Source organism: Erpetoichthys calabaricus, chromosome 18 (genome assembly GCF_900747795.2).
Source record: "Erpetoichthys calabaricus chromosome 18, fErpCal1.3, whole genome shotgun sequence".
NCBI classification, from domain to species: Eukaryota; Metazoa; Chordata; class Cladistia; order Polypteriformes; family Polypteridae; genus Erpetoichthys; species Erpetoichthys calabaricus.
In genome coordinates, this window is record NC_041411.2 from 46,117,316 (window position 1) to 46,133,615 (window position 16,300).

The 16,300-nt window shown below is 38.2% G+C and overlaps 1 protein-coding gene across 1 annotated transcript in view; it reads left to right on the plus strand.

Annotated features, from left to right (window-relative positions):
- Nucleotides 1–16,300, plus strand: part of lztr1 (leucine-zipper-like transcription regulator 1) — a 51,959-nt gene that overhangs the window by 25,607 nt on the left and 10,052 nt on the right. Inside the window, exons 13-16 of the mRNA XM_028825249.2 lie at nucleotides 1,644–1,827; nucleotides 3,189–3,358; nucleotides 11,215–11,371; nucleotides 11,483–11,609. Coding sequence (XP_028681082.2) covers nucleotides 1,644–1,827; nucleotides 3,189–3,358; nucleotides 11,215–11,371; nucleotides 11,483–11,609 — 638 coding nt within the window. The remainder of the gene's footprint in view (nucleotides 1–1,643; nucleotides 1,828–3,188; nucleotides 3,359–11,214; nucleotides 11,372–11,482; nucleotides 11,610–16,300) is intronic.

Here is a 16,300-nt window from a genome sequence, read left to right on the forward strand (position 1 = left end):
AAAGATAGATTACAGTCTGAGTGAATTTCTAAAAAAGATGAAATTTAGAAGAATTATACATCTATGCCAGTAGGCATCCACTAAAAAAGACATTTTAATGTCCTTAAAACTAGCCCCATAATATAAAAACTAAATACTAATACTGTATAAAAAAAAAAAAAAAAAAGTTCATTGGCAAATAAAAAAAACACATGTTGGCCAATTTTCTATTTGTTAAAATTTATTGCTATTGTACCAATTTACATGCTTTATGCAAATAACAGACAGAGCAGAAGTGACTGACAGGCCATAAGAGTAGCACCGCTAACCAATGGGGGGTGGATGACTGAAGACGGGGCGATATCCTGGATGTGATCCTGCTGTCTAATGGAATGAGAAAGTTTGGTGAAGCTCAAGGAAGATGCAAAGCTCAATGGTTAATAAGTGCAGTTTTTTTTCTGTTGACTACTAACATTTTTAAATGCATACCACTTTGCATCTTGGTTATCAGCTCCATTGGCCTTCTGGTGTGAAGTATTAGGTGCCATGAGGCACCAGTACATAAACAACAAGTTTTGGGTGGGGGGTGACCCATGGAGTTTCATTAATAAAGTAGTAAGGACAAATGATATTAAAATCTGATGATTTGGCTGCAAAGAGGTTTATTTGGAGAAAAATCGGTGCAGCATATGAAGAAAGGAACATCTTGCCTATTGTTAAGTATGTGGTTAGATTTATTATGGTTTAGGTTTGTGTGATAGCTAATGGCATAGAAAAATTGTACAGTGAAGAATGGATTCCACTAAATATTAACACATCCTTGAGAACAACATCAGACAGTCAGTCAGAAGAGTGAAGCTGAAAAAAGGATGGCTTCTACCATAAGACAACAATGCAAAGCACACTTTGAATTCTTTCACTAGGAGGTACCTCAAGAAACACAAGGCGAAGGTTCCAAAATGGCTTCTGTGGTCCCCAGACTGCTTGATTGTCAATGCGGATTTGTAGGTAGTTCTCAAATGTGCCGGGTACTCCAGACATCCAAAGAATATCTCACAGCTGGAAAAGATCTCCAAAGCAGAATGGGGGGAAACCTTCAAAAGAAGAATTTAGAGATTCACTGCTAGCTACAAAAAACATTTGCAAACTGTAATATTTTGCCAAGAAAAGCACTGACTTAGTAGGGTATACAAACTTTTGCAAATGCCATATTTACTGTTAATTTTTTTTTAATTCTTTTTTTATTTCATCAAGTAAATTGTAACTGTACATTGGCGGTTTTGTTATTGTTTTAGTTTGTTTGCAGTCAAAGTTCTATTTAAATATTTTTTTTGCTTCAGATGTCAACAAAATATATAATTTACCAGGCGGTGTTTAGACTTTCTTTAGAAACTGTAGACACACATATATATAAAGATGTTCAGATTTATAAAGATTAATTAAAAAAATAGACAAATCATTTTATGTAGGTGAATAAATGGAAGCATAGCAATAAATAACATGCAGCATGTGTAAGTAATACCTTAAACAAGTTGTTAATGTTTATTATATGGAAAAACCTTGTTTGGTAGGTTAATATGAAGTTATGGGCAATTAATTCTTTTATATGCAAAAAGCACATCGTTTCCATCAATATCATTTTTTTTTCCCTTAATTTTAAGCAGAAATGCAAGCCTGAAGTTTTAGAGGATGAAGTGTCAGCTGGCACTCCCAAGGATGTAGCCAACAGCACAAAGCAGTTACGTCTGCAGCCCCTGCTAGAAGTCAGCATCCGAGAGGCAGAAGCCCAGCCTTTTGAGATTCTTATGCAGTTCCTTTACACAGACAAAATCAAGTATCCACGGAAAGGTAATAATCTAATTGCCTATTTACGCATACTACATGGGAACATTTCAAATCACACCAGTTCAGGTGCCTAATTAAGGACATTATTTAAAAATAAAATAATGAATACTTCCCTTAGCAAAATTATCTGATCATTATTGAGTCAACAAATGCACACATTGGTAAAGATTTGCTTATTATTCAAATATGTCACTCGTTAGTCCCAGTGGGCCCCACTGCGGTTAAATGGCTAAGCAAATCTTGACCAGACTTCCTTATACTTCGCACCGGTCCCCCACTCCTCTGATGCAATTCCCAGATGGTTGTTTCAGAGGTGCTTCTCAAATCATTTTAATTGCTCTCTGTCAGTATAAAGCAGTGGCTCTGCTCTGATGTCCTCCTAGATCAGTGATTCTTAACCTTTTTTGAGTCACGGACCCCTTTAAGAATCTTATGAAATCTATGGACCCCCTTCCCCAGAGGTATTCACATAAACACAACTTTGCATGCAATGAACATAATGTACTTTAAACTTTAATGTAAACAATCTAAAAAAAAACACTCCTTTATTTATGCAAAACATAATGGCCACTGATTATAGTTATAAAATACAATCCTGTTGTGCAAATTAAAACAGATCTTCTACTACTACTACTACTACTACATTTTCTACTACTACTACATCTACTCTATATCAGCAGTACCGGGCTGTACAGTGAATATAAATGTTTATCTGACCCTCACAGACCCCCTGAAACCCATCCATGGATCCCCTAAGGGTCCACAGACCATAGGTTAAGACCCCCTCTCCTAGTATGTTAAGTTCCTTGTTCTATGTTTAATTTAGAAGTATTACAACAACTCTTAAGTTAAACATGTTTAACTTAATTTAAAATTATGAAATCACTGCACTAGAGGTTTACATATTAGAAAATGTTGTACTTTTGATTGTGAACAGTGCTTCAAATCTTAAATTTTAACTTTTTGATGATTTTTTTAAAAGTTGGAAACCAGGACTATCCAGTAACTTTCTCATGGTCACATTAGGAGAAACTTCTGTACTTTTTAGCATTAAATACAATTTATTGTAGTGAATTTATATACTGTAGGCTTTTAGCACAAATGATTTAAGTACTTTTGTGTTGGAGGTTCAAACTTCTCTGTGAAGCTTTTCTATTTCTGAGTTTTTATCACAAGACCCCATCTTCTCCCCTAGTACTTTTTTCTTTTTTTTCTGTAATCAGTTCAGTCAGAAATGATTCTCTCTATTGGTCATAAGCCTGTATGTAAAGTTCTTCTTGAATCATCCCATTTCTCTTGCATTAATCCCGGAATATATAAAATTAATATTAAGATATTTTTCTTTTTTTAATCATGCCTCATAGGTCATGTGCAGGATGTTCTTCTTATCATGGATGTATATAAACTCGCTTTGAGCTTCAAGTTATCGCGCCTGGAGCAACTCTGTTTACAGTACATTGAGGCGTCTGTTGATCTGCAGAATGTCCTTATTGTGTGTGAAAACGCTAACAAGTTACAACTGGATCAACTTAAGGTAAAATGAATTATGAAATTATAGACTTTGGCTTTCCGGTGCAAAAGACTACTCCACCCAAAAAAGATCTTTTTTTAATGTTACTTAACCCATGTACTTTATATTGAGGGCAGAAAAAGATGTTTAATGTTATGTTTTCATGTTTCAGAATGGAGATAGCAACATTTCTAATTGAATAGGTGTCTATGGTGACTAAAGATTGTCAGGAGTGAAATCCCATTACTGCCAGAAGGGATCCAACTCCATTGGGCCCTTGAGCAAGACCCTTAACCTGAAAATTGCTCCAGATACACTGTGCAATGGCAGACCCTGCCCTCTGATTCAGAAAGATCATATGAAAAGACAATTTCCCCTTGGGGATTAATATATCAAAAAAAAAAAAAAAAAAGTGCTTTCATGAATGAAAATGGCACATGCTCAGACACCATCAAGCATTTGAATTGAAGCACCTAGAGACATGTAAAACTAAAGGTTAAAAGTCAATGAAAAGTGAGTGAAAACCTTATCAGGACGAGAATATGACACTTAATTGTGTCTATCTGAGATGTTTGAACAAGCAGAAGGTCAATCCACCCATACAGTTGCTCAGACTGCTGCTAAATATTCCCAAGGTGTACCAGTTTAGCTCCACAGTGTGAATATAAATGTAACAGTGGGAGGGGGTTTACAATTCAAAAGCTCATTTGCAGCTGAGAATATTCCGTTTTCGTTCACAAGTGTTTTCCGGAAGTCGTTTAGTTAACAATATTTTAGTAAAAAGTGATTTGTTTGGGCTGCGGTGGGTTGGCACCCTGCCCGGGATTGGTTCCTGCCTTGTGCCCTGTGTTGGCTGGGATTGGCTCCAGTAGACCCCTGTGACCCTGTGTTCGGATTCAGCGGGATTGAAAATGGATGGCTGGATGATTTGTTTGGGATATTGTGAGCTTAGGACTGGATGACTTGCCATGTGGATTACGTTACATGAGTAATGTCAAGTATTGCTTACCATAGACACCTATAAGAAACTTTATCTCCCATCTGCATGAAAATGTAAGAGTAAAGATTTTTCTCAGTCATCTCTGCAAACTATGTGGGGTAAGTAACACATTTAATAAAAATTGGAGAGGAGTATTCCTTTACTCAACATTTCCAAATTGAGATAAATATATAGGCATTGCATTTACTTAAATTGTTTAACAAATGACTTTAATTAGTTTAGAATTTCATTGGTGATTTTATATAAAGCTTAAGAACTTTCAGTGGGATCCTGCCACCGGACACATGATATAAAGGCAGCATGTTAATTTGTAAAATGCTCCCAGAGTATGGAAGAAAATAGGATAAGGAGTGCAAAGTCAAAAGCCATTGGACATCAACTTGCTAAGTCATAATATACTGCTGTAAATACCTTACTTAATTCAATAATTATGATATCAATAGAAAAAACTAGATTTCTTCTGAGGGAGTGGGACTAATAGCCTGACTGGTATGTTTAATACTGTACCTACACATTTAGCTTTGTGTTGTAAGCGATTTCTTTATTGTGAAGATTAGGTAGCAGGATGAGTATGCACAATACAGTTGTGCTTGAAAGTTTGTGAACCTTTTAGAATTTTCTATATTTCTGCATAAATCCATATTACTAACCGAGAATGCTAAACCGGATGATGGACGCAGGCACATCCGGCAATGGGCCGTAGCTGCAAAAAGACGTACTGCGCAGGCGCAAAAAGAGTCCACGAGAGTCGGCTGAGGAGCTGAGAAAGGCGGACAAAAGAGGGCGAGAGAGGCGGATGAGGGGCCGCGAGAGGCGGACAAGACCACAGAAAAAAGGAGTGAGCACAGGAAAAATGGAGAAATGAGGCGCAAAGAGCACCGAAAAAAGGAAAAGGCACATAAAAAAGTATTCAAACGCAAGCAAAGCACGAAACACATTGCACACGAAACTAGACCCAAAAAAAAAAAAAAAAGAGGCTCGCGCACAACAGCAAGGCACCCCCCCCCAACCCCACAGGCACCGGACGGGACACACACCAAGAGGGGGATTCAACAAGCCCATGGAACACAAAAAAAAGAACACAAAACCACCCCACAGACCCTACAAGCAAGGGACGGGACACACACAAAGAGGGGGATTCAACAAGACACAGGAACACAAAAAGAAAGAAGACGCTCGCGCGACAACAATCCTCAACCCCCCCCCCCCCCCCCCACATCCATAAGAAGTGACACCCAAAGCCACATATTCTAAAGTGAACGTCAGCATAGGTGGATCTCCTTACAATAAAGCACTATTAACCGTTCAACTGCAGAAAAGGAAACATATTAACAGTGACTGCGATCCTCCTTATTACTTATCCATATTTCGCATGCTGAGAAAGAAACAAGTCATGAATACACGGTCACGGGTACAAAACGAAAAGGAAATGATAACAGGAACAAACACACGAACACGAAAGAAACAACAAAATAGACGGCTATGCAGCATAGGTGGATCTCATTACAATAAGGCACTATTAACCATTCAACCGCAGAAAAGGCTCCATATTAACAGTGAGTGCAATACTCCTTATTACTTATCCATATTTCTAAAAGAAAAAATGTCTCGACTCCAAAAACGCAAAGCTCAACTAAAGCTTCTAACTAACGATGTACCTAAAAGTAAAAACTTTATGAACTGCATTAAATCCTACAATAGTTCATTTGCTTTTGCATATACCGGAGTAAATATCAGGCCACCAAAAGGCAATGGACCATACTGCTTTCGCATATGTGCACAAATACTGCATCGCATTGGAACAGTGCACCCTGAAACAAATCAACAACGCAAATATGCACAAATCTATATCCTAGATCCACATTACGCAAACTATCAATCAAAGTGCTGCATCGCAACAGGCACGGATTCAAAACGAAACACCTCCCGTCTCCGACATACGTTAACGGCAAGGAAGGCTACAACGGGCTTCTCACACAGCACAGGCAAATCGATTACAGCTCCAAAACAACACGTCCCAAATACTACACATGCAACAACGCGCCTCTCAAACGGCACAAGGAAAACATACACCAGGAAAATTCATTCGGATTAATGAATGTCATTTGCAATCATTGTCATTCAGTTCACTTCCCTGAAGAAACAACTGGCAATACAAGTTATACATTTACACGTTGTTGTCAAAAGGGTCAAATTAGACTGCCTTCTTTACATTCATATACTGAATATCTACAGAAGCTTATAACTGACGATGTACCTGAAAGTTAAATCTTTATCAACTACATTAGATCCTACAAATCGGTATCCACTATGAACATTAACGGTGGCACTGCACGTGACATCCGTCTTGAAAAAATGTTGTTTATTGATGAATGTACAATGGCATGAAGTCACTTACTCAACACCATTCATAAACTTCTACAAACGTTTATGAATAATAATATTCGATTTGAAGGAAAGGTACTTTTATGAGGAGGAGATTTTAGACAGTGATTAGCTATTCTTCCAGATGCCATGCACTCAGCTATTGTTCAGTGCACCTTAAAATACGCAGACAATTGGCATTACTTTCAAAAGATACAGTTAGTAAAAAAGATACGATGTCCAGAACCAGATCATAACAATTGCTTATTACAACTGAGAGATGGTACACTCACCAATACAGATGGACTTCAGCCACATATTATTACAATTCCTCAAGCCTTTATCTGCGACGACTTAGTTACAGAGACATTTGGAACAGCAATCTCATTAGACCAAATGCCCCTTTTAACACAACGCACTATATTATGTCCAAAAAATATTAATGTGGAAAACATAAATACCCAAGTCATTCCATTACTTCCTGGAGAGACACAACTCTTTCTAAGCTCTGACAAACTTGACTCTGATCACAACAATAACCATCTTAAATGACCTTACAAGTTCTGAGCTGGAATTACCTTTTACACTTAAACGGCGTGTACAAAGACATTTTCAAATAAACCTTTACACTGTGCCACACACTTTATTGTTTGCTTTCTATTTGCATCATCTACACCGTCACACTATTCTATATCTCATTCATACATCACGCTCTTTGTCATTCCCAACACCAGGGGTTGGCGAGCGAAGCGAGCAGGGGGCGGAGCCCCCTAGTATGACCTAAAACATCATCAGATTTTCACTCAAGTCCTAAAAGTAGATAAAGAAAAAACAGTTAAACAAATGAGACAAAAATATTATATTTGGTCATTTATTTATTGAGGAAAATGATCGAATATTACATATTTGTGAGTGGCAAAAGTATGTGAACTTCTAGGATTAGCAGTTAGTTTGAAGGTGAAATTCAAGTCAGGTGTTTTCATTCAATGGGATGACAATCAGGTGTGAGTGGGCACCCTGTGTTATTTAAAGAACAGGATCTATCAAAGTCTGCTCTTCACAACACATGTTTGTGGAATTGTATCATGGCACGAACAAAGGAGATTTTTGAGGACCTCAGAAAAAGAGTTGTTGATGCTCATCAGGCTGGAAAAGGTTACAAAACCATCACTAAAGAGTTTGGACTCCACCAATCCACAGTCAGACAGATTGTGTACAAATGGAGGAAATTCAAGACTATTGTTACCCTCCCCGGGAGTGTTCGACCAACAAAGATCACTCCAAGAGCAAGGCATGTAATAGTTGGCGAGGTCACAAAGGACCCCAGGGTAACTTCTAAGCAACTGAAGGCTCTCTCACATTGGCTAATATTCATGTTCATGAGTCCACCATCAGGAGAACACTGAACAACAATGGTGTGCATGGCAGGGTTGCAAGGAGAAAGCCACTGCTCTCCAAAAAAAAACATTGCTGCTCATCTGCAGTTTGCTAAAGATCACGTGGACAAACCAGAAGGCTATTGGAAGAATGTTTTGTGGACGGATGAGACCAAAATAGAACTTTATGGTTTAAATGAAAAGCGTTCTGTTTGGAGAAAGGAAAACACTGCATTCCAGCATAAGAACCTTATCCCATCTGTGAAACATGGTGGTGGTAGTATCATGGTTTGGGCCTGTTTTGCTGCATCTGGGCCAGGATGGCTTGCCTTCATTGATGGAACAATGAATTCTGAATTATATCAGAGAATTCTAAAGGAAAATGTCAGGACATCTGTCCATGAACTGAATCTCAAGAGAAGGTGGGTCATGCAGCAAGACAACGACCCTAAGCACACAAGTCGTTCTACCAAAGAATGGTTAAAGAAGAATAAAGTTAATGTTTTGGAATGGCCAAGTCAAAGTCCTAACCTTAATCCAATCGAAATGTTGTGGAAGGACCTGAAGCGAGCAGTTAATGTGAGGAAACCCACCAACATCCCAGAGTTGAAGCTGTTCTGTACGGAGGAATGGGCTCAAATTCCTCCAAGCCGGTGTGCAGGACTGATCAACAGTTACCGGAAACGTTTAGTTGCAGTTATTGCTGCAAAGGGGGGTCACACCAGATACTGAAAGCAAAGGTTCACATACTTTTGCCACTCACAAATATGTAATATTCGATCATTTTCCTTAATAAATAAATGACCAAGTATAATATTTTTGTCTCATTTGTTTAACTGGTTTCTCTTTATCTACTTTTAGGACTTGAGTGAAAATCTGATGATGTTTTAGGTCATATTTATGCAGAAATACAGAAAAATTTAAAGGGTTCACAAACTTTCAAGCACAACTGTATGCTGAGTCAGGAGAGAAGAAGCAATGAGCAGAAGAGCCCCATAGAGCTTGGATTTTTTTAAACTATACTGCATATAACTTTAAATAAGACTTTATTATTGTTTTAACACTCCTTTAATATTTCTTTCCTGTGCTTGCTTTTTGCTAAGAATAAAAGAGACCATTGGTAGCCTCATCCTACCTGTTCATTTTATATTGGGTGTTCTTTGTGTTAGTTCAGCTAAAGATACTCTTGTGTCCCTCTAAGAACTAAAAGCAATATAAATGGTAAACTTGCTTCTATAAACTTCCAAAGGTACACCATGTAGGTGCCTTCAGTGCCTCGAAAGCTAAAAGGTGTCATCCTGCCTTACTTTTAATTGCATTTGTAAATGGCTAACACGGTACATAACCATACTACTACAAGGGTAAACCATTTAATATTGCTTATGTAACTCTTTAGGTGGACTTACTGCTAGCATTATGTTTTTAACGGCTAAAATGTGTATATCTGAAGGCAGAAAATACATGCAAGTGGTCAGCAGGAAAATCTGTCACAGCTTAGAAAAAATACATTCTGAATAGTATTGTGTAGACTCAAGTGTAATTCACATGGAAGGCCATTTTAGTCTCTCCAGCATGTACAAGAGTTACAGTTAAGGAAGTACCATAGGTTTTTTTATGGAGCATCCTTTATGCCATTGGAGAGCTGTTATTGGATTTATTTTATAGTAATCCCTCACTTATCGCGGGAGATAGGTTCCAAGGCCGACCGCGATAACTGAATTTCCGCGAAGTAGGGACACCATATTTATTTAATTATTTAACGTATATTTGGACGTTTTTAAACCCTCCCTGTATTGTTTACAACCCACCATTTACTCTATTAATAACAGGGACGACTGCTAAGCAATATGAAATCGGTAGATAAGTTTACACTTACTGTATAGCGAAGTACACGTAGCAGCTTGTAGGCAGTCATGACGTCGTCGACCTTGTTGCAAAGATTCCTAAAGCAGATTCCATCCAGACTACTGCCATATCCCGTCCACTTGCAACTCGTTTTGCGCCCTGCCTAAAGGACACTGCGGCCGTAGATCTTATATGCTTTTCCTCCTTTTTAAATAAAAAGAATCGTGGACTCATTTATGCTGTAATGGTGTCCTCCAGCGGTGTAGCTGTTCCCTTCCTTCAGCATATCCAAAACTTTTACCTTTTCTGCAATCATTTGCATCTTCTGCATGAGTTAATGCTGCATGAGTGAGATGAGACTTCCTGGTTAATGCAACACTCCGTCGCTGAGCCAATCAGCAGCACACAGGAACTTAACTGCGTGCTCTGATTGGGTAGCTTCTCAGCCATCCGCCAATAGCATCTCTTGTATGAAATCAACTGGGCAAACCAACTGAGGAAGCAAGTAAAAAGACCCATTGTCCGCAGAAACCCGCGAAGCAGTGAAAAATCCGCGTTATATATTTAGATATGCTTACATATAAAATCCGCGAAGTCGTGAATCCGCGAAAAGTGAACCGCGAAGTAGCGAGGGATTACTGTATTCAGTTATGGCAATAGTAGAACTAGTGAATTCTTACCAGGGTATGTCATCAAATGTGCCAAATGCAGAATACTAGAATAAGTGAATTGAGCTAACCCGTTTTATCCTGGGAAGTGTAAAAATAAACATTAGATGCCTCCATTCCAAAGCCTATTTGTAAGTTGTAGTTTAGTCACTTTGCCATCTGAATTCTAGCATGTCCTCCAGAATGACAGTGAAGGTGCTTCCTGTAACAAAATGATAGAAAGTTCTGGGTATTCTTATATATAACATTTGATACTGTTAACTGTGTCCAGGTGGTTGTCAAAGATAATTTGATAGAATCAACTGAAAATATATGAAAGTAACACTGAATTTTGAGAGACAGTAACAATAAAACAATCACATTTTACAAGAAACTTTAGCTTGACATATAAAATAATACAGAAACAAATCTGATTTAATTTAGAAGCAGACTTTTATAAGGTATTGGGCCTGTAAATTCAACTCTTTAGAGAACAAAGATGAATTAGTCATAGTTTCTCTGATTTTGAAATGCCTTAGAATGATGTGCATTAAACTGTCATTTATTCCATGTCAAGCAAAAAGGTTTTTAAATTTTATCAATTTTGAAGGTGTACAAAACACTAATTAATATACTTTTTTGCTTTAGGAGCACTGTCTAAATTTTGTAGTGAAAGAGTCGCACTTCAACCAAGTTATAATGACCAAAGAGTTTGAGCATTTGTCAACCCCTTTGATTGTGGAGATTGTTCGACGGAAACAGCAGCCACCTTCCAGAGTGTATTGTGACCAACCAGTGGACATAGGTATAAGTGTCTAGTTGTCTTCTCTGGAACTGCTATTATATCTTTAACCCTTCAATGCTGACACTTCATTTTTTTGAATTATGATAATATTTGTAATTTATCATCATAAAGGAACATCCCTGGTGCAAGATATGAAAGCCTACCTGGAAGGAGCTGGATTAGAATTTTTTGACATCACTCTTCTTTTGGATGGTCATCCCCGGCCTGCACATAAAGCAATTTTGGCTGCTCGCTCAAGGTAAGTTAAGTGTCTGAGCAGAAAGTATAATAAGAATCACATATTTCTTCTTTTCCGTCAGAAGTTATCTAATTTTGTATTTTAACATTTCCAAATTGTGCTAAAACTCCTAAATCATTGGCACACCATGTATTTGTATTATTGTCTATAGTATGTGATTTAACAAAAAAACAGCATACTAAGTGCAAAGTCAAGCTAATTTACTTCTCATTCTTCTGTGTTTTGCTGCTGTAAAAACAAATGGATCATAAAGACATGCCAGCACATGAAGCAGTGCAGTGAGAGCAACCAAGATTATTGCAGAACTTAAAGGGCATATCTCATTCTGAAAGATTCAGAGACTCAAACCTGGCTATTGTCAAACAGAGGAGACTTTGTGGGGACCTAATCGAGGTCTTCAAAATCCTCAAAGGCCTTGATAAAGTACATTGAGCAGAATTCTTTCAACTTAATAGTGAATCGTATACTCAAGGACATCAGTGGTAATTAAGGAGAAGCTCATGTAGAACTGAAGCCAGGAAGCATTTTCTTACACAACGAGTTATGTGAATATGGAGCAAACTACCGACCCATATGGTGGAAGCAGAAACTGTTTCAAGCTTTATGAAGTATTTGGATGCGATATTGAGACAGCTTAGCTCTCAGCCAAGCAAATGAGCTTGATTTACTGAATGGTCTCCTCGCAATTGTCAAAATTCTTTATGTTCTGTGTCCTTCATTTTGGAAATTAGTCATTTTTTATGGAAATTACAAAAAATAAACACAGGAGCACATTATACATAGGTATAAAACAGATTGTTCAAAGTTGGAAAGTGAACAGGAAGATTTTCATTGTGTTTTTTAAATCTCTGATTTAGTCCACCATGTAGGCCGGCAGTAAAGCACCTTTTATCTATATATATATATATATATATATATATATAAAATCCCTATGTGCGTCCAGGTGTCCGTGTGTGGGTGTCTTCTGATGAAGTGTGCATGCGCGGGGCACGGTGCGACTCGCGATATTACTGTCAGAGAAAGTTAGAGGCGTTTTACGGAAATACAAACCAGTATTACTGCGAGAGGAAATTAAAGGTATACAATACAGTGACGCATATTACAGCCACATACAAGCCAGTATTACTGTCAGAGGAGATTAAAGGCATATTAATAATAATAATAATAATACATTTTATTTATATAGCGCCTTTCCCATGCTCAAGGCACTTACAGAATAAATAAAGAACGGCAGAATATACAGTATATAGTATAGTATATTACCGACGCACACGCCTGTATTACCGCCAGAGAAAATTAAAGGTATATTACGGACATACAAGACAGTATCCTTCAATAAGGGCGCGCACAAAAAGGCGAGCCTCAAAGGGTGACCTCAATTGGGCGCAGCGAATAAAGGCGCGCGTAAATAAAGATCTGCACCTGTTGCTCTTCACATATTCCAGAGCCATTTAAACTAAATTATCTACGAACACCTTTATTCGCCGCGCTCAATTGAGGTCGCCCTTTTGAAGCTCACCTTTTTGTGCGCGCCCTTATTGAATAGAGCTGTACAAGACAGTATTACTGTCACAGAAAATTAAAGACACACAATACACGGCGGCAGCCCACGAAGAACGGTCAGCTCAGCAAGTAAACATCAACAAAAGAAAGGCTGAAAGAAAGAAAAATACGACCAACAAAAAGAATGAGGTCAAAGTCCCTTGCCATTTAACCCCTTAACCGCCCTCTGCCGGATATATCCGGCACCGTTGTTTTATTGCTAACGCCATACTGCCGGAATTATCCGGCACATTTGCCTGTGGTTATATGAATGCCTGGCAAGTAGTATAACTGTCAGTTTGGCGTGGGTATTATTACTACGTTGTATTTCGACAAGTCTGTGGTTGTTTTGGCCGGTCATGTGACGTGATTCGCATGTAACAGCTGTGAATATGGCGAAACGTAAACTGACTTCAAGTGAGGCTTTGCAGGCGATTTTGGACAGTTCTGATCATGATTGTAACAGTTCTGAAGAAGATTTTAGCGACAATGATGAGCAGCAACGTGCGCTGCATGATACTGTGAATGAAGACGCATCGGATGACGGCGATGAGTGGGTGTATCCCCAGCATCTCATCTGGACTGCTGCCCGAGGTGAACTACCTTTTCTGCATCCGTTTGAGGCAACGTGTGGCTTTATTGTTGATGTAAACAATTGCACTGCTGAGCAGTTTTATGAGCTGTTTGTGTCACCTGATTTGATCAGACATTTTGCTCATCAGACAAATCTGTATGCAGCACAGTTTATTGAGAAAAATCCCAATTTACCTCCACATTCCCTTGTTCGTGCTTGGTTTGACACTGATGAAAACGAAATGAAAAAATTCATTGGGATTTTGATGTTGATGGGAATAATCAGAAAACCAGATATTGAGATGTACTGGTCTACAGATCCTATGTATGCAACACCTATTTTTGCAGCTGTCATGACACGTAACCGATTCTCTTTGCTGCTGAAATTCTTTCATTTGAATGACAACAGAAATGAGCCAGATAAGAAAGATCCAAACCGTGACCGCTTGTTCAAGCTACGTCCTTTGATTGATCATTTATTTGAAGCATTTCAGTTGCCCTACATGCCAGGACCGTCAGTTACAGTTGATGAAAGTTTATTGTTGTGGAAGGGCCGCTTACAGTTTCGACAGTATCTACCATTGAAAAGGGCACGGTTTGGTATCAAGATGTTTTGCTTGGCTGAGAATTCAGGTTACATTTATAGATTTCGTGTATACACTGGCAAAGAGGATCCTATGAGCAGTATTTCAGCAGTGTTGCCAGATGAATGTAAGGACTTTGGACTTTCAGAAAAACACTGTCGTGTCTGTTCAAAGAAGGGTCAGCGTAGAGACGTCAAGACCTTCTGCTCAAAGTGTCCCAGCAATCCAGGACTTTGTGCAGTTCCCTGCTTTGGCCTGTGGCACAGCAAACTCAAATACTGGGAATGAAACTATGATTGACTGAACTACTTTTGACTTTTGAATTACTTTTGACTGTTCCATTTTGTAGTAGACAATAAATCCAGAAGCCTGAGAAAAGGTACATTTTGTGTTTTATTATGTGTTTGCCCATTTCTAGAACTTGCACAACATTTAGTGGTCAATACTGCTTGAATAAATGTAAAAAATGTAAAAAAAATGTAAAAAAGTAAAAAAACGAAAATTGTTCAGATTTCGCCTGGCATGGGGAATATTTAAGGAGTTGGCGGTTAAAGGGTTAATATAGACTGTTCCTACTAATGTTTATGCACTACTGTTCTAGCGCCCGTTATTGTAACAGGCTAAATGACTAGTATCAATATAATATCTTACTGAAACATTCTCTCTTATATATATACATGTATGTATGTGTGTGTATATATATATATATATATATATATATATATATATATATATATATATATATATATATATATATGTATATATATATAATGTATATATGTATATGTATATATGTGTATATGTATAATACGCACACTCTTTTATTTATAAGACATATATACACAGTGGAACCTCTAGATACGAGTTTAATTCGTTCCAACACTGAGCTTGTATAGCAAATTTCTCGTATCTAGAACAAACTTCCCCATTGAAAATAATGGAAATCCAGTTAATCCGTTCCGCACCCCAAATATATTAACATAAAAATCAATTTTCCTAACAAATAACACTGATAAATTATATATACTGTAGTCTACCTTTAATAAATAACACTGGTAAATAATATAACTGATTATTAAAAGAATCAAAACAGGTGTCCAAAGTGCAGTAGAGCATTCAATAAATCTTTAAATAAATAATCCTTAAAACAGTTGTGAAGTGGAGGTTTAAAATACACAAGAATAACAATCCTTTAACACGAGGTTAAAACGTCAAAAGGATGCAGTCTTTAAAAAACAGATGACAATCCCCGGTGCTTCTTCTCTGTTAGCTTCTCACCTGCGGGCTCTGCAACAGGCGAGACACTCTTAATGCAGCTGACCTTCTCTACACCGTCCTGCTTCAGCTGTTTGGCTCGCCTGTTCAGCTACACGCGAGCCTGCACTCGCTCGCTCGCTCTCCCGCACCAACTTCCTGCCTGCCTGCGCTCTCTCTCCTCTCTTTTCTTTTACTTCTTCTCCCCCTTAACCGGCTCGCGATCTCTATATATGCGGGGAGGACATGGCAGCTGCAGCCCATCAGCCACAGGAACAATCATGGATGTGGGCAGTTTCCCACCTGTGCACTTAAGTGAGAAACGCAGACACCGCAGATCGCGGCTCGCAACTGCTACCACGCCCCCTCGCTAAGCTGCGAGCTATACCCACAGCCTGGCTCGTGGCTCGTTACACGAGCCAATGCTCGCATTTAGATCTGAATTTTTCGCTCATACTTTCCTCGTATTTTGAATTTCTCGTATACAGAGGTGATCGTATCTCGAGGTTCCACTGTATATATGTATAATTCGCACACTCTTTTATTTATAGGACGCTTACTGAAAATCAAAATACTTAGTTTTGTATTGTTTGGTGGTTTCAGCTTATCAGTTATTGTTTTTTGCACAATGTGGCCTCGCATGGTACCTAAATGGGTAGACAATTGGCTGTCCATACTCCTTTAGTCTTTTTCATAAAAATATGCATCTTATATATGCTGTGGTATTATTTTGTTTAT